Below are 19,003 nucleotides of genomic sequence, written 5' to 3'. Positions count from 1 at the left end.
GTGAGGCGAGATTGGATAGGTTGGGGTTATTTTACTTGTGACAAAGAAGGCTGTGGGGTGACGTGGTAGAGAAATGCAAAATGATGAGGGGGAAGAGAGAGAGGGATAAAATTGTGTCCCTTGGGATTCAAGATAAGTGGCAGTAGGTATAAAGGGCACATGACAAAGAACTATTTTCTGCCAAGGGTGCTGGGTGCCTGGGATCCGCTGTCCAAGTCGTAGAATCACTGCAGTGCCAAAGGAGGCCATTCGACCCATCGAGCCTGCACTGACCACAATCCCATTCAGGCCCTATCCTCATAACCCCATGTATTTGTGCTTCTAACCCCAATACTAAGGGGCAATTTAGCGTGACCAATCCATCAAACCTCCACGTTTTTGGACTGTGGGAGGAAACCAGAGCACGCAGAGGAAACCCATGCAGACACGGGGAGAATGTGCGAACTCCACACAGATAGTGATCCGAGGCCAGAATTGAACCTGGGTCCCTGGCACTGTGAGGCAGCAGTGCTAACCCCTATGCCACCATGCCACCCTAGAGACCCTAAACTCTTTTTTAAAAAGAACCCCTGGGATCTGCACCTTTAGTGCTGTGAGTTCAAGGGCTATGGGCCAGGTTCAGGAAAGTAGGATTAAAAAGAGCACTAGAGTGTCTTCAGGCTGGCAAGGACAAGATGGGCTGAATGGCCTCCTTCTGTGCTGTAACTTCTCTATGGCTCCAAGGTCTTAATTCAGGTCATCTCCTGACACCCCAGAGATGAGGGGGTTGGACTATGAAGAGAGACTAAGTAGACTGGGTCTGTACTCATTGGAGTTTAGAAGGATGAGGGGGGATCTTATAGAGACGTATAAGACAATGAAAGGGATGGAAAGGATAGAGGTAGAGATATTCTTCCCGCTTAGAAAGGATAGCAGGACTAGAGGGCACAGCCTCAAGATAAGGGGGGGGGGGTCAGTTTAGATTGGAATTGAGGAGGAACTTCTTCACTCAAAGGGTGGTGAATCTCTGGAATTCTCTGCCCGTTGAAGTGGTGGGGGCTACCTCGCTAAATATATTTAAGTCACGGTAGATGGGTTTTTGACAGACAAGGGAATTAAGGGTTATGGGGAGAAAGTGGAACTGATCCACTTCAGATCAGCCATGATCTTATTGAATGGCGGAGCAGGATAGAAGGGCTAGATGGCCTACTCCTGCTCCTATTTCTTATGTTCTTATGTCCCTAGTTTGCATCAAAAAGTTTTGATGAACAGAAGCCTGGATGGAGGTGGTTGGGGAAGTGAGTAGCGTAGCATCAGTCTCTGTGACAAGGACTCAACGTCAATCGGCAGTCTATCAGAAATTAAGCCTGTTGGCCCTGTCCACTTTAAACAATTTTTATTTAATTGTTAAAAGAGCCAGAGAAACTGGGAGAGTGTTCCGAAGAGTGGAACTTTCGCTGACAGTTTCCTGAAGTCCCTCCCTTTCACACACAAGGTGAGCACCAGAAGCTCAGTGAAAGCTGGCCCATAAGGAGTCCTTGTGTCATTACAGATCAGGATATTGAATTTGGTGATCAGCCATGATCAAACTGAATGGCGGAGCAGGCTCGATGGGCCGAATGGCCTCCTCCTGCTTCTATTTTCTATGCTTCAGTTACGACACCAAACAATCTGACCTAATTGAGTGTGCGTCGGTCACCTCTGTGCTTTTTAAATTAATAATTCAGAATCTGCTGTGGGGTTGGTACTGAGTGGTGAGAGTCATGCCTATTCTCCCTCCCCTTTCAAGTGCGTGTTTTAATTTGTGGTTTTCATTTTGATTCTCAGAGTCTGAGGAACACTTTGCAGGACACGAGCGACATTGGGTTTCTGCAGGTACAAGTGATAAAAGCCTGTAACCTGGCGGCTGCAGATTTTGCAGGTACTTCAATCGTGAACCTCTTTATCTCACATCCTTGGATCCTATCGCTTGCTACTTCTTCATCCTTTGCTCCTCTGACCCACTCAGCGCTTCCTCTGCTTCCTCTTCACCCAAAGGAGGAAAAAGCAGTCGGTCTGCCTTATTTTCCTGTTTTACTGGTGTTCCATTCTAAAGTATATAAGACCAGTTCACCCAATATTCTTATTTCTCTGTTTTACTGGTGTTCCAAGAGCAGTTGGGTCCAGTATTTTTGTTTCCCTGTTTTATTAATGTTTGACTCTAAAATATACAAGACCAGTTCAGCCCTCTGTTCTTATTTCCCCATTTTGCTGCTTTTTTCCTCCTCCTGGACAACTTGATGTTTAATGCACTGGGAGTAATTTTGACTTGGGACCATGATAGATCAGCTGTCTGGCTCGCTGTCTCCAGTGGCGAAAGACAGTATTGCATCATTGTGCTGTATTGGTCCCCTGTCTTGAACCTGTTACTGCCCCATCTTCCCCCATCAGGGTTTGTCACAATCCTTGTCTCATTGCTTTCCAAATTTTCACTTCTGTTTTGATATAATTGTATTCCAGTAACTCAACCTTGTGCAAGTCAATAAATATATGCATTGCTTGAATATACATCACATTTTGTTTCCAAAGCTTGCACCTTCGATGATGGTAGCACAGTGGTTAGCGCTGCTGCTTCACAGCTCCAGGGTCCTGGGTTCGATTCCCGGCTCGGGTCACTGTCTGTGTGGAGTTTGTACGTTCTCCTCGTGTCTGCGTGGGTTTCCTCCGGGTACTCTGGTTTCCTCCCACAGTCCAAAGATGTGTGGGTTAGGTTGATTGGCCATGCTAAATTGCCCCTTAGTGTCCAGGGTAGTGGAGGTTAGAGGGATTAGTGGGTACAATATGCAGGGATATGGGGGTAGGGCCTGGGTGGGATTGTGTTTGGTGCAGACTCGATGGGCTGAAGGGCCTCTTTCTGCACTGTAGGGTTCTATGATTCTATGACTTTCCAAAAAGAAATTACCTCAGTTTTCAATTTCAAAGTCTGCGTCGCCCAGTGACTTCCATGAACAGAGGAAAGGAAAGATCTTTCATTTATGTAGTACCTTTCACAAATTCCGAATGACCCAAATTGCTTGCCAGGTAATTAAATTCTTTTGTAACGTTAAATTACTGAGAGTAGTAGTGTCATAGAAATGTACAGCACGCAAACAGGCCCCTTGGCCCAACTCAACCATACCGACAGATTTCCTAAACTAAACCAGTCCCACTTGCCTGCGTTTGGCCCATATCCCCCTAAACCATGTACCTGTCTAAATGTATTTTAACTATTTTAATTATCCTCGCCTGCCCAACACTTTGTGTGAAAAAGTTGCCCTTCATGTCCCTTTTAAATCTTTCCCCTCTCATCTTAGACCTGTTCCCTCTAGCTTTGGACTCCCCTACCCTGGGGGAAAAAGCTTGGCGATTCACTTTACCTATGCCCCTCATGATTTTATAAACCTCTATAAACGAAGTATGTCATTAGCTGTAAAGTGCTTTTGGATGCCCTGAGGTGGTGAAAGGTGTTATAAAAATGTCCTCCTTCAAGGTAGATTGAGATAATTTCCTGTTCGAATGACGTTGGTTAAAGGATAAATGTTGATCAAGACATCGGAAAGAAGTTCCCCGCTCATCTTCAGAATAGTGCCGTGGGATCTTTTAAGTTCACGTGGGAGAGCAGACTGGTCTCAACCAAGCAAATAAATCCCCAACAATGCAGCACTTGCTCATCACTGCAGCGGAGTGCCAGTTTAGGATCTGCCTTCAAGACTCTGGAATAAGTATTTCCTGCAAGGAATTGATCAACCATTTTTAAAACTGGCAGGAAGCACAGGAGGGTAAAACTTCATATAGAAGGGGAGGTGATGGCCTAGTGGTATTAGCGCTGGACTATTAATTGTTATGGGGACCCTGGTTCGAATCCCAGGGCAGATGGTGGAATTTGAATCCAATATAAAATAACTGGAATTAAGAATCTACTGATGACCATGAAACCATTATCGATTGTTGGAAAAATCCATCTGGTTCACTAATGTTCTTTGGGGAAGGAAATCTGTCATCCATATCTGGTCTGGCCTACGTGCGACTCCAGAGCAACCTGGTTGAATTTCAAGTGCCGTCTGAAGTGGACTAGCCAGCCACTCAGTTGTATCAATCAAAGGCAATTAAGAATAAATTCCCATGTCCCATGAATGAATGAATAGAAATTCCAGAGCTTTTGGCCCAAACGGCTGAAGACACAGCTGCCATTAATAGAATGAAGGGTGTGGGGGGTGAACAAGAAACTTTCCCCAAGATGTCAGATTAACACAACAATATTCCCAAATCGTTTGCAACAATCCAAAACCCAAACTACACAATTAAATTCATCATTAACAACCGACGTGTATTCTGACAAATTTGGGCTTCACAGCAATGTGGGTTGACTCTCAGCTGCCATCCCAACTAGGGATGGACAATAAACGCTGGCCCAGCCAGTGACGCCCATGTCCCATGAATGAATAAAAACCATTTGCAGATTAGTGAAGAAATATCCAACGTTGCCACTAAATATCGGGAAATCCGATAGACGGGGAAGCGCACAGGCATTAGTTAAAAACTGTGTTGAGGGGCAAGTGTGATTACCTCTGGCTGTGAAAGAGAGGGTCTTTAAAAATTACAGCTGTTTGAGTAATCCAGCATCAGGAACAAATCCATGAGGCATTCACTAAGAGGTGAGCCATATTATTGATGCAAAGCTGTTCTGAATAAGGATCGGAGGCGCTGATATTTCACTGTTAATGTACTGCAGCCTGAGCTGTCTGACAGTGAACTGTGGGAATAGGCCGACCTTGCTCACCTGCCCTCCTGCCGTCATAATGGACTCCTTGCAAATTAGAACTTTGATTTGGTAGCATATGGCGCCTGCAGTGACCCTGATAGATGTGGTGCGCTCAGCAAACGCATCAAAACCTTGTCTGTACGTTGAGCATATTTTCTCCGTAATGAGCCTTCCTTGCACTGGGATCAGAACAGTTCAGTATCCTTCTTCGATTGAAACCATACGGAGTCCTGCAGTAAACCAGGTTGTAATTGGGGTATCATTTATTACAGTTTGTACTCTGCGTTTGAAGAACAATTAAGCGTTTGGTGATTATGATTTGGCCACAGGCCTACCATCCTGAAATAAAGCTAATTTTCTTACTTCAAGCAAGCATCGAGCATTTTCTGTGGCCTGTTGCCACGTGTTACTTAATTAACGTGAGCCGCTTGATGTAAACAGCGCAGGTGCAATCTCAGGGGCAAGCTGGATAAGTTCATAAAGGGGGAGGAAGCAGAAATGTGTAGCGTGGGGAGGTGGTAGAGTAAGTGGAGTGTAAGGAGGCTGGTGGAACGTAATGGTTCAGTGCTGCAAAATTGAGTGTAAAGATTGGAGTATCTGTTCAGAAAGCCGTAAAACCTTCCACAAGAGACACACCCGCCCTCCCACCCCCATGTGCAAATATCCGCCTCTGGGGTCAAACACCCATACAAAAAGGTGTCCCACCCTGCACCCACAAACCCACATAATGTTCCAACATGTTTCGAAATCAACTCAGTAGTTATGTGACTGGCTGTAGACTTGCCATCAAATCCCAGATCCCATCAAAGAATTAAGAAAAAATAAATTGGGGCAAAGATGGACGTGTTGCTGGAGCTTTAGGCAGCAGGTATGGGTGTCACGGTGGCACAATGTTAGCATTGCTGCCTCACAGCACCAGGTTCAATCCCGGCCCTGGGTAACTGTCTGTGTTGAGTCCCAACCAACACCCACCCCCCCACCCCGTCTGCATGAGTTTCCCCCGGGTGTTCCTTTTTCCTCCCACAGTCCAAAGATGTGCGGGTTAGATTAATTGGCGATGCTAAGAAATTGCCCCTAGTGTCCAGGGATGTGTAGGTTAGAGGATTAGTGAGTATAATAATATGTGGGGATATGGGGTTAGGGCCTGGGTGGGATTGTGTTCAGCGCAGACTCGATGGGCCAAAGGGCCTCTTTCTGCACTGTAGGGTTCTATGATTCTATGAACTCAAGCCCCTGACGCTGTAAGGCCTGTAGGAGCAGGAGTAGGCCATTCGGCCCCTCGAACCTGTTGTGCTATTTAATAGGATCACAGTTGTCCTTCGACCTTAATTCCTACATTCTCGCCCCATCCCTCATTTCTCTGAGTGCACATAAATTTATCGCCTTCAGCCATTTGGAAGATAAAAATCATTACTATGTTATTGTAAAATAAAAGGTAATGCTCTGCCATTGACTTCAGGCCTTGGAAACTCGATGGTGTTTTATAGCTTGGTCTGATCAATAAGCAATATAATTCTCTGTGTGTTGAAAATATTGGGAGAAGTCATTCAGATGTTTCATTGGAGGTGCCCTGATGGTTTTTAAACCAGCCCTGATTGACTGACTTGACTTCTGGCCCTGTTTATCACTCATCCACCTTGCCATGACTACAGTACACACATCTATTATTGCTTAAACCTCAGTGAGATTGGAAACGTTATTGGCTGCGAAAAATAAAACTGAAGGTAGCATTTGCGAACCTGAAAGCAGCTTTGTCTTCCTGGAGAATGTCTGAAATTATAAATTCTACAAACGAGGCTCATGCTAAAATAAAGCTTGCAGTTTGTGTGTTCCGCCTCATCACATCTCAAACTACCTCAAAGCCGCTCAAGTATCGAATTGGTTTTGCAATGTGACGACTTTCGTTCTGTGTCAACCAAGGCCGATTAGGGCAAGAATCTGGAAAAACGGTCCCCTGATCTGCATAGTTTGATCATTAATGAATAGGGACATTGGATCTACCTTTGATTCTTTGACTGAAACCTCCTCCAGCCCTATGGCTCTCCGAGATCTCTGAGCTCCCTCAATTCTGGCTGTGTGCTTCATCTGCATTTTCAAGCCACAGCAGTTGGAGGCTGTGCCTTTAGCTGCTTGAGCTTTGCGCTTTAGAATTCCTTCCCTACACCTCTCCAGCCTCTGCCTCTTTCTTCTCCTTGAAGCCACACCTTAAGATCTACCACTTTGACCAAGATTTTTGTCTGCTGTCCTAACTACGCTTCATGTGGCTTGCCGTCACATCTTACTTGATAACTCTCCTGCCAGGCACTGTTAGTGCCTCCAATGGGACTTATAACATTTAAAGAAGGAATCCAAACATGTAATTTACTGATGGAATTATGCCACAAGAGTTAATGTTTTATAAACAAAAACAAACTTTATTGTACATCAAAAAATAATTCAAAGTAAGCACTATTAACTTATTGGTATAGTTTGTAAAGATTTATGCTATAAACTCAGTTCTAATTCATCCCCCCAGGAATTTCCTAATCTTTCAAATCTTGAAGGTTAATTTCCTTTTTCTGGGACTAGCCCTGCAAGTATGCCACAGCCCTCTGGAATTTACTTTAATCCTCCTTCGTATTCAAGCTACTCCTCAAGGTACACATTCTGTGGTAATCCTTTTGTTAGCCTTTTCGTTGTGTGACTCTTCCTGTGCAGCCCTGAAGACTATGGATGCCTCAACCACTGGTTCAAGTTACCAACAGATTTACCACCGTTTTCCTACAGCTTTCCAAGCTAACTTTGCTGACTGCTTTCTGCCACAAGGCTCTGTGAGGATCACTGTAGATTTCTTTCAGTCGTGGCAAGCTGGAAAAAACCTTCCAGTTGCTTTTCCCTCCCAAATTCCATACTGAGATAGAGCCCCACCTGCATTTCACATGGTGAACTATGAAATTAGTATTTCCCCTGCTTTAAAGGTAGGCCTAACTAACTATCACCTCCTGTTGGCTCTTGATCTGGTTAGATGCGGTTTTTGCCAAAGCAAAGATGCAACTGTCTCCTTGTGTTCCTAAATTAACCTGCCTATTTCTGTCCACAAACATACACCAATAAACTAAACAAAAGAGCCTTCTAACCAAGGCTCCAACCTGAGTAACTACCTGCATGGTAGTGTCACGTACATGGTCTGTTTCCAGGCAACAATGTAGTTAACTACCTTTCATTAATAAAGTTTCCCTTGATTCTGGGAACGCATATGAATAATGTAAATGGGGTTTAACACCCTCCCCCCCTGCCTTTCCCAGAATTGTGAGCCTTTAGCTTTTATAGAGATTAGGAAAGGTACCTTCACTCTATTAAGAGATCCAGAAACAGGTCATCCATTGATCAAGTCTACACCTCCAGCTCTGACCTTGTAAAATCAGCTTTTAACTGTAATTAATTCCCAGTTTGATTGAATTGTGTTCCCTTTAACATTATTACCACTTCTCAATCAAGATTTTCCATTTATTTCACTTTAACATTCTAATCTCGCTTTAGCATTTTCACGCGAACCAGTCTCCCATCCATTGACTCCGTCTACACTTCCTGCTGCCTCAGAAAAACAGCCACTATAATCAAGGACCCCATGCATACTCTCTTTCACCTTCTTCCATCAGAAAAAATATACAAAAGTATACACACGTCTGTACACGTATATGAGGTTATGTACCAAGCAACTCAAGAGCAGCTTCTTCCCTGCTGCCATCAGACTTTTGTATGGACCTACCTTGTATTAAGTTGATCTTTCTTTACATCCTCGCTATAACGGTAACACAACATTCTGCATCCTGTCTTTTCCTTCTCCCCAGTGTGCTCAAAGAGCAGAATGCTTTGTCTGTATAGCGTAAAATAAACAATAGTTTTCACTGTATCCTAGTACATGTGACAATAAGGTGACGGCCTAGTTATCACTATATTGTTAGCTCAGAAGCTCAGCTGATATTTCAGGGGCAGCATGGCGGCACAGTGGTTAGCACTGCTGCCTCACAGTGCTGGGGATCTGGATTCGATTCCCAACTTGGGTCACTGTCTGTGTGGAGTCTGCACGTTCTCCCCGTGTCAGCATGGGTTTCCTCCGGGTGCTCCAGTTTTCTCCCACAGTCTAAAAGATGTGCTGGTTAGGTGCATGCTAAATTCTCCCTCAAACAGGCAATGGAGTGTGGCTGCTAGGGGATTTTCACAGTAACTTCATTGCAGTGTTAACGTAAGCCTAATTGTGAACTAATAAAAAACTTTAAGAAATAATAAATCACATGTAAAACCTCGAAATTAAAAGTTACATTTGAAAATAGAAGAACAATGAACTAGGTATTTAGAACAGCACCAGTGGATGTTTGCTACATTACAGATGCTATATAAATGCAAGTTACTGAAGGAATAAAAGCTTTGCACTCGTTTGTTTGTGGTATGAAGCTCTCGAATAGTAAATTGTGGCTTTTTGCACCTGTAAACAATCCTTGCTCTGAAATCGAGAAGCCATATAATTAGTTCTAATATGCCATCCATACTTTTTTTTTGTCTCTCTAATAAATAACACACCTTTCAGCTGGGACAAGCAATGCAGAGTGCGGAGGTAAATGTTATTGTTAGTGTTTCTTCGTGGCACATGAACCCCCATTAGTCAGTACTTAAACACGGTGTTGGAAGCATTCTTTTTGGCAATAGCTCTTTGAGCCGCGGTATAAATCATGACACTTTAGTAATAACGCCGGCACTGTCTTCTAATGGAGCGTGTGAGGCCATTTATAAACAAAGAACAATAACGGCTGCATGATTCATCACCTCATAAGGCGGTGTCTGCTAAAATGTGGTGTCTTCATGACTTGCAGCATGGGAGGATTCTCAAGGGATTCCAGGCAACGACATTTAACCTTGACTGGTGACTCAGTCGGTTATGCTTTGATGCAAAGGTAAAGGAGATACAATTATGATACACTTATGTAAAATTACTCGGCACTCTCCATTTTGCCTTGTGGTTCCCCAAAAAAGGCAGACACCAACTGTTGTACTTTGCATCATCAAAGACTATACAAGCATGCCTAAATTTGTCAATTTATATCCTATCTTTTATGTGCATATGAACTGTAGACTCCCTACAGTGCAGAAGGAGGCCATTCGGCCCACTCAGCCTTCAATAATCACACCCAGGCCCAATCCCCATATTTACTCACCATATTTATCTTTCTAATCCCACTGATGCTAAGGGGCAATTGAGCATGGCCAATCCACCTAACCCGCACATCTTTGGAGTGTGGGAGGAAAGCGGAGCACCCGGAGGAAACCCACGCAGACACGGGGAGAACGTGCAAACTCCACACAGACCTGAGGCTGTAATCGAACCGGGTCACTGGAGCTGTGAGACAGCAATGCTAACCACTGTACCACTCGATATGCAATAGTATATTTTAAGAAGGACCTTGGTGTGCAAAATTTCCTTTTAAAATCAGAGAATCTCTCAGAAGGAGGCCATTTGGCCATCGATTCTGCACCAACCACTGTCCCACCAGGCCCTATCCCCATAACCCCATTCATTTACCCTAACTAGCCTCCCTGATACTACGGGGCAATTTAGCATTGCCAGTCCGTCTAACCTGCACATCTTTGGACTGTGGGAGGAAACCCAAGAGGACATGGGGAGAACATGCAGACTTCACACAGACAGTGGCTCAAGCCAGGAATCGAACCTAGGTCCCTGGTGCTGTGAGGCAGTGGTGCTAACCACTGTACCACCATGCCATGTGCCAGGGTAGGGGGATTAGTGAGGCAAATATATGTGTTTACAGCGTTAGGGTCTGGATGGAATGCTTGTTTCCAGAGTCAGTGCAGATTCGATGGGCTGAATGGAATGCTATGATTCATCCTTCTGTGCTTCAACTAGTACCAATTCTCAGACTTTAGTTGCAGTGGACCATGAATAGGATTAAGTAGAAACAGAAACAAGTTTCTTCTGGCCTGTGTCATTGTTTGCACTCTACCTGAATCTTTTTCCACCCTGCTTCATTTAATCCTATCTTCTATTCCTTTCCTCTCTTGTACGTAGCTAGTTTTCCCTAGGATATATCTATGCTAATGATTTCAACTTTTGTTCCACAAGAGAAGATGTTTGTGTCAAACATCTGTATCGTTTTAAAGACCCCACCCAGGGCATGCCTCAACTTCCATCTTTCCTGATATTAATAACCTCTGGTAGCTTCCTTGTAAATCTTTGTTGCACTCTATAGCCTTGTGCCTCTAAACCCTTAAACAATTCATCTTAGCCCTCAAAAATTGCCCTGTGTTTTTGTTCTAAACCGATGAATATCTTATCCTAGGGAAAAGTGATCCATTCTGTGTCCTGGAATTGGGAAACGATAAACTACAAACCCACACGGTGTACAAGAACCTCAATCCTGAATGGAACACAGTCTTCTCATTGTAAGTATTAGTTAACTGGGAAATTGTGCTACTTTGTATGCATGAATTGATAGTGGAAACAGAGGATACTCCTAGGGTTAAATATAAAATGGATTAGCACCATTACGCAATAAGCTCACTGGTCTGGATTTTATGGCTAGGCTTGCCATTATGCGTGTAAGAGTCAGGAACTCTTGCTGCAACTGTACTAGGTATTGGTGAGACCACATCTGGAACACTCTGAGCAGTTTTGGTCCTCTTGTTTAAGGAAAGATGTCATTTCATTAGAGGCAGTACAGAAAATGTTCACTCTGATGATCCCCCAGTATGGAGGGATTGTCTTATGAGGTTGGGATCCTTTTATGAGGAAAGGTTAAACAGGTTGGGACTCTACCCGTTGGAATTCAGAGGAATGGGATGCTGGCCTTCATAGTGAGGGGGATTGAATATAAAAGTAGGGAGGTCTTGCTGCAGCTGTATAGGGCATTGGTGAGGCCGCAGCTGGAGTACTGTGTGCAGTTTTGGGCGCCGCACCTGCGCAAAGATATTTTGGCCTTGGAGGGAGTGCAGAGGAGGTTTACTAGGCTGATACCGGAGTTGAGGGGGTTGAGCTATGAGGAGAGGCTGAATAAACTGGGCTTGTATTCGTTAGAGTTTAGAAGAATGAGGGGAGATCTCATTGAGATGTATAAGATGATGAATGGGATGGATAGGATAGAGGTGGAGAGACTCTTCCCGCTCAAAAAAGACAGTAGGACTAGGGGGCACAGCCTCAAGATAAAAGGGGGGCGGTTTAGAACGGAGTTGAGGAGGAACTTCTTCACTCAAAGGGTGGTGAATCTCTGGAATTCTCTGCCTGTTGAAGTGGTGGAGGCTGCCTCGCTAAATATTTTTAAGACGCGGGTTGATGGGTTTTTGATAAGAGAGGGGATTAAGGGTTATGGGGAGAAAGCGGGAAAGTGGAACTGAGCAGCGACAGATCAGCCATGATCTTATTGAATGGCGGGGCAGGCTCGAAGGGCTAGATGGCCTACTCCTGCTCCTATTTCTTATGTTCTTATGAAAGGTAATCTCTTCGAAACACACAGGATTCTTACGGGGCTTGACAGAGTAAATGCTGTTACCCCTCATGGGAAAGTCTAGGACCAGAGGGCATAGTCTCAGAATAAAGGGGTGCCAATTTAAGATTGAAATGAAGAGGAATTTCTTCTCTCAGATGGGTGTGGGTCTTTGGAACTCCATGCCACTGACAGCAATGGGGGCAGAATCGCTGTCTATATTTAAGACTGGGATAGATAAATTCTTGATCAGTAAGGGGATCAAGGCTTACGCCGAAAGGGCAGGAACGTATCCATGAGAAAAGTCAGATCAGCCATGATCCTATTGAGTGGCAGAGTAGGCTCGAGAGGCTGAAAGGCCCACTCCTGTTCCTATTTCTTACGGTCACATGATGATGTCAGATCATCAGTCTGACATCATCCCACCAGTCTCTGACAGTACGGAATGAATGCCAAATTCATCTGAGAGAAACAATTTTTAAGCCATTGAGTTGTTAAAGGCCCCACTGATTGCCATCTTTTCATTGCCCACTCCATTTTCTGGTAGTCAGATGGGGAAAAATTTTGGGAGTGATTTGTGTCAGTTGTGAGGTGATGGCCCAAGGGGCAGATGAACAATCCTGCAAGGAGAAGCAATGTTGCGTGTATCTGCTAAAGGTGACAGTGTTAGAATGTTAGCACCTTTACTCCTTCGCTTTAGTTTCAGGTGGACATGACAAATGAAGAGAGTGAGAGGGTGGGGTGCCTTTAAATTGGTGGCCGTGGCCAACTTCCGGTTCACGGCCTAACCCCCCGCTCCCCCCACCGATCCCACCTGATGTCCCACCCTCGATATTTGATTGAGCACGCAGTCCCCCTCCCCAACGCCAATTGGCTGAACTTCCCGCTGATTGGTCACCAATGTTGGGAGGCAGGAGCGACACGGAGCGTGCATTTCCCATTCCGTCTCGGTTATCCCACCGGAAAGCATAAAATCCAGTCCGTTTAACATTTAATTACTTCTGACATTGACTAGTCGACAGAGTTTTTCCAAAGACCAAGTTAAAACTGGATCTCAGTTCATGACAAGTAATACCTGAAATGATTTATAGCCATTATTGAGACGTAACTTTCAGGGGAATTTAACTACAACTTCTGAGTCACTGAAAGAGCCCCAACCTGAGCAGAAACTGGACATGTTTGTGTTTGTGCATGTTTTCTTATTGCCTCCTCCTGTATTTCTTGTAGCAATATTAGGGACATCCATGATGTCCTCGAGGTAACGGTCTTTGATGAGGATGGAGACAAGCCACCAGACTTTCTTGGCAAAGTTGCAATACCCTTGCTTTCGGTAAGCCCGCCATATTCTGTTACCATTGTCAGGTTTTAGTTACAGGTCTTATGTTTACAGATATTTGTGATCATTGTTTTTTTTTCCCAGCATTGAGCCCATAATCATCTGCGCAGTATGGAAAGGCCTGTCACTTAAGGCAAGTGGGTGAGACTCTCACTGCCCTATAATTATCGTCAGAATCTTGCTCAAGAGCTGCTGACAAGCGGCAGTGCGTAGAAAGGCTACAACTTTACTGGTTTCTTGTGTGTAACTTGTGACCCATCTACTGGTGTATAAGCCCAAGGTGGCTGAGGTTGCGATTGGAGAAATTAGTTTCCTCGGCTCATCAGCTCCTGACGCTCACAATTTTAGCGTCGCGCCCTGACTTCACAACCAAACTCACTTGCACCTTAACTGCGACATATATGGACCATGTCACTTTGTACAGTGAATTAAAGTTGTGTCAAATGACTGGGACCTTCTGCGCTGTGAGCTAACTATCTAGATTGAAGTTGCTTTTCTCCAGGGAGTGGGTTATTACCAGTTAATCCCTTTAACATTGGAGGTTGAATGAACCTTTATTTCTAGTCCATTAGATCCAAACTGAGTTGAACCTGGGGTAACTCTGATATGCTTTACATTGAGAAGAAGGGGCAAGTAGACAGGACCAACCTGTTAATGACAGGCAGAAAGCAGCAGAGAAATCATGGAGGAGGTACATGTGGGTAGTTGGCCGATGAAAATAAAGTGCCCTTCTTTGACCCTACAAATTCCAGCAGTCCACTGTCAGAAGGCTTGAGGAATTTCAGGAGTCTGACATTAGAATAACTTAAAAAAAAACAGTCCCTGCTCATTTTAAATTGCTAGTTCCAGGTCAAACCTCTATTATAATTCCCTGGAAAGGCTAAGTATCTTCAAAACGTGTCCCAAAGCCTTGGGAATCAGCAGATTCCACCTCTCATTTAAAATCAATGTTCTTAACCACCCATGTACCATGACAATATTTTCACTGAGATGTCTTCTGTATTTCCCTCCCTCAACATCTGCACTGAATAACTTCTCATCCTCGGTGCCCTGAAACCTCAACTCAACTCAGCATGCTCTCTGAGTTCACTGCCCTTGTTTCCTCCCTTCACCTTTCCCTCCAAGTAAACTCACCAACTCATAGTTCCAGCCACCCCCTTCACCTTACCAACTCGCCTCTCTATTCAAAGGTCCTCTCTGATTTTGTTCTTGAAATGCGCCCCCCCATCCACATCACCGTTTCCTGCTCCCAATCCTAATTCCTGATGTGCCTGCCCCAGGAAAAATGTATCCTCCAATTTACTTCCAATTTCACTTTCAAAATCCCAGCTCTCTATGACCCTCCTATATGTCACATTACGGTTGCAATTGGTCTTCTTAGCTGGGTCCTCACATCTACATTTGAAGCCCTGATCCTTTTTAAGCCATTACTCTGTCTCTCTCTCCATCTCACCATTCAGGCCACACAAGTGCCAAGCAATGACTATTTCCAGCAAGAGAGAACCTAATCATCACCCTCGAGATATCTGCACTCCTCAACTTCTGGCCGATTGCTCTTTCCTCATGTCCATCGCCCCACCGTTGCCGTGCCTTCAGCTGCCTGGTCCTTGAGCTCTGGAATTCCCTCTCTAGACCTCGCCATCTCTCTCTCGTTAAGTCACTCCTCAAAACCAAACTCTTTTGACCACTCACTTGATCACCTGCCTTATTTAGTTTAGTGTCAAATTTTGTGTGATAACATTGCTTTTAAGAGCCTTAGATTTTACTCTGTTAAAGGCACTACCTAAATTTATGATTTTCTTGCTATCAAGAGTTAAGCTCCTGTGTTGACCTTAATGAGACTAGGATATAACACCATGCCAAGTTTCTATTGGCTAGGTTACATTTATATGGTAATTGCCTCATAGCGACAGGGACCCGGATTCGATTCCCGGCCTGGGTCACTATCTGCGTGGGGTCTGCATGTTCTCCCCGTGTCTGTATCAGTTTCCTTTGGCTGCTCCGGTTTCCCCCCATAGTCCAAAAGTCGTGCTGGTTAGGTGCATTGACTCTGATAAATTCTCCCTCAGTGTACCCGAACAGGCACCGGAGTGTGGTGATGAGGGGATTTTCACAGTAGCTTCAATGCAGTTAATGTAAGCCTACCTGTGACACTAATAAATAAACTTTAAGCTATGATTCAAAGAAATGTTTAAAAAAAAGGTTTTAAATATTTTATTAATGTCCCTATGATTTCTCTCCAGGATGTCTTGGAGATTAAGAACAAAGAACAAAAACACCCCGGGAAACAGGCCCTTTGGCCCTACGAGCCCGCACCGCCATTTTAACACTACCAGTACCCCCCTCCACCCATGACCCTTATCTATTGTTTTATGGCCATCCACATTGAGGGAAACTAATTTAGGGACAATTTATTACTGCCAATCAGCCTAATAGCACATCTTTGGGGTGTGGGAGGAAAACTGGAGCACCCGGAGAAAACCCACTCAAGCACGGGGAGAATGCGCAAACTTCCACAGACACTGGCCCAAATCCATGTGTCTGCACAGCAAACAGTGATAGTCACTGAGCTGTCGTCTTGCCCAGCATCTGGTCCAGTTTAAGTACACACTAACGACATGAAGTACTAGGCCAATCTCGAACAATCAAGAGCAGCCCAAGTACGACCCATCGCGTGTATGCCCCTCGTTGGACAACAAGGCGGACCGACTTAAAACCTGTGAATGAAAAGAGAAAAAGCATTATTATCATACCATATCCATTTACCTTACCAGGGACGCCCCAATGCTAATGAACCTTATTTAAAACAATCTCCTATATCCTCCCATCTCCAACCCACTCGTGCCTGTCTAAGTTACTCTTAAACAACTCTAGCGTGCTTGCCTCCACCACCTTACATACCTCCACTACTGTCTGTGTGAAAAACCTCCCTCTAATATCTGTGTTATACCTCTTACCCCCTCACCTTAAGCCCATGGCCCCTCGTACTGTGTGTCTCTAACATAGGAAATAGCTTACCTCTGTTTACTCTATCTATACCCTTCATAATCTTATATACCTCTATTAGATCCCCCCTCAGTCGCCGTCTTTCAAGTGAAAACAGTCCCAATTTGTTCAATCTTTCCTCATAACCCAGTCCTTCCATACCAGATAACATCCTGGTGAACCTCCTCTGCACTCTCTCCAGAGTCTCCACGTCCTTCCGGTAGTAAGGCGACCAGAACTGGACGCAGTATTCTAAATGCGGCCTAACCAACGTTCTATGCAACTGCAACATTAGACTCCAGCTCTTATATTCTATACCCCTTCCTATAACGGCTAACATACCGTAGGCTTTCTTCACAACCTTCTCCACTTGTACTGCCACCTTCAAAGACTTGTGCACTTTCACCCCCAGGTCTCGCTGCGATTCTATACTCCTTATGGGCTTACCCTTAATCATATAACTCCCCCCTACATTATTCCGGCCAAAATGCATCACCTCGCATTTATCCGGATTAAACTCCATTTGCCATATATCTGCCCAATATACCAGCCTATCAATGGTCAATATAATTGATCATTAGTTTTTGGAGACTCCAGGCCATTCGTGGTGGGTTGACAACCCTCATGCTGATCCAGTCACTTCCATTTTCACCTTTTGGTGTGAGGTTTCATTGGCAAGCTCTACTTCCCCTGAGTATTCTGCTTTGTCACTCTAGATCAAGAACCGTCAACTGACTGCCTACAGTCTCAAGAACAGAAAGCTGGGCCGACCCGAGAAAGGAGTCCTTTACTTACAGATGTATCTAATCTATAACCCGGTGAGTGCGAGTGGCAATACTGTGATACAAGTTTGTTTAACCCTGTTGAAGAGGCTGTGAGGATGACTGTCCTTCACCCACTTAACCTGGCAGAGATATATCCAGAGGTAGTTCCGCCCGCTTCAGCTATCATGTGTTGGTGACTGTGGATTCCCATTGGATTGGTCCGTAATTATGCTTGGCAAAGTACTGCAGTGGTTTGCCGTTGCCGGGTCTGAGGTTCGCAGCCTTGCTGATGATAGTGAACACATGGCATTTCATTCTTGGAACATTCTGCAGGAAGGGCACAAAGTTGTACACTCTGCTGGAATGGTGCTGCCTCCGTGTACAAAAAAATTACAGGCGGATATGCTATTTGTTTAATTTGCCTATGATAACTGAATAGTGTCAGAACAGGTTTGAAGGGCTGAATGGCCTACACACTATTCCTGTGCTGGCAAATCTGTTCAAGTATTCTAACCATTACGGCAGCACAGTGGTTAGCACTGCTGCCTCACAGTGCCAGGGATCCAGGTTCAATTCCCAACTTGGGCTACTGTCTGTGTGGAGTCTGCACATTCACCCCGTATCTGCATGGGTTTCCTATGGGTGTTCTGGTTTCCTCCAACAGTATGAAAGACGTGCCGGTTAGGTGTATTGGCCATGCTAAGTTCTCCGTCAGTGTACCCAAACAGGCGCCAAAGTATGGCGACTTTCACAGTAACTTCATTGCAATGTTAAGTTAAACCTATTTGTGATGCTAATAAATAAATAAATAAATTGCATTTTGATTAAACTGACGCTAATCTGACATGGTGGCACAGTGGTTAGCACTGCTGCCCCTCAGTGCTAGGGACTCATGCTGAATTCTTGGGTGACTGTCTGTATGGAGTTTGTACATTCTCTCTGTGTCTGTGAGGGTTTCCTCTGGGTGCTCTGGTTTCCTCCCACACTGCAAAGATGTGCAGGTTCAATGGATTGGCCATGCTAAATTGACCCTTAAGTGTCAGGAGGATTAGCAGGGTAAATACTTGAGGTTACGGTGTTAGGGCCTGGGTGGGATTGTTGTTGGTGCAGGCTTGCTGGACCAAATGGCCTCCTTCTGCACTGTTTGTATGTATGATGTAATAGCCAGAAATATTAGAATGTGTAGAACTTAATCAAATTGCCAGTTTATTTTTTTTTAAAGATTCAGGCTTTATATGTGGAGGTCACTGACAAAGCCACCACTTATTGCTCACCCTTTATTAGCATTGAGACGGTGGTGGTGAGCCGCTCCCTTGAACCATTGCAGGACTGGTGGTGAAGGTGCTCCCACAGTGCTGTCCCCACAGACGGTTGCAACATTTTGACCCAGCTTCCATTAAGAAAGTGACCAGGATATTTCCAAAGTCAGGATGGTGTGTGGCTCGGAGCTGATGATGCTCTGGTGCACCGTCTGCCCTTGATGACGAGCTGGTAGAAAAAGCTGAAATTATTTTAGTCACTTTTCTGAACTATCTTACTTTCTTTGGATAACGGTGCTGAACAGTGGACACCGATTCCCACAACACAGTGGGCTGTTGTTTAAATTAGATACAGTTTTCCTGGGGCTCTTTCTGCGGAGTAGACCTTTGGAAACCTATAGCCAGTTTCTAACAACCGTGCTGTGTGA

The 19,003-nt window shown here is 44.7% G+C and overlaps 1 protein-coding gene across 1 annotated transcript in view; it reads left to right on the top strand.

The window, feature by feature from the left end:
• Positions 1 to 19,003, top strand: part of LOC145359474 (multiple C2 and transmembrane domain-containing protein 2-like) — a 473,933-nt gene that overhangs the window by 282,235 nt on the left and 172,695 nt on the right. The window contains exons 12-15 of the mRNA XM_080214042.1: positions 1,807 to 1,900; positions 11,092 to 11,194; positions 13,459 to 13,561; positions 17,269 to 17,370. Of these exons, the coding sequence (XP_080070168.1) occupies positions 1,807 to 1,900; positions 11,092 to 11,194; positions 13,459 to 13,561; positions 17,269 to 17,370 (402 nt within the window). The remainder of the gene's footprint in view (positions 1 to 1,806; positions 1,901 to 11,091; positions 11,195 to 13,458; positions 13,562 to 17,268; positions 17,371 to 19,003) is intronic.

Source organism: Carcharhinus amblyrhynchos, chromosome 28 (genome assembly GCF_965287045.1).
Source record: "Carcharhinus amblyrhynchos chromosome 28, sCarAmb.v2.hapA, whole genome shotgun sequence".
Taxonomy (NCBI): Eukaryota; Metazoa; Chordata; class Chondrichthyes; order Carcharhiniformes; family Carcharhinidae; genus Carcharhinus; species Carcharhinus amblyrhynchos.
Note: the sequence above shows the minus strand (reverse complement) of the source record. Positions and strands in the feature narration are given on the sequence as shown.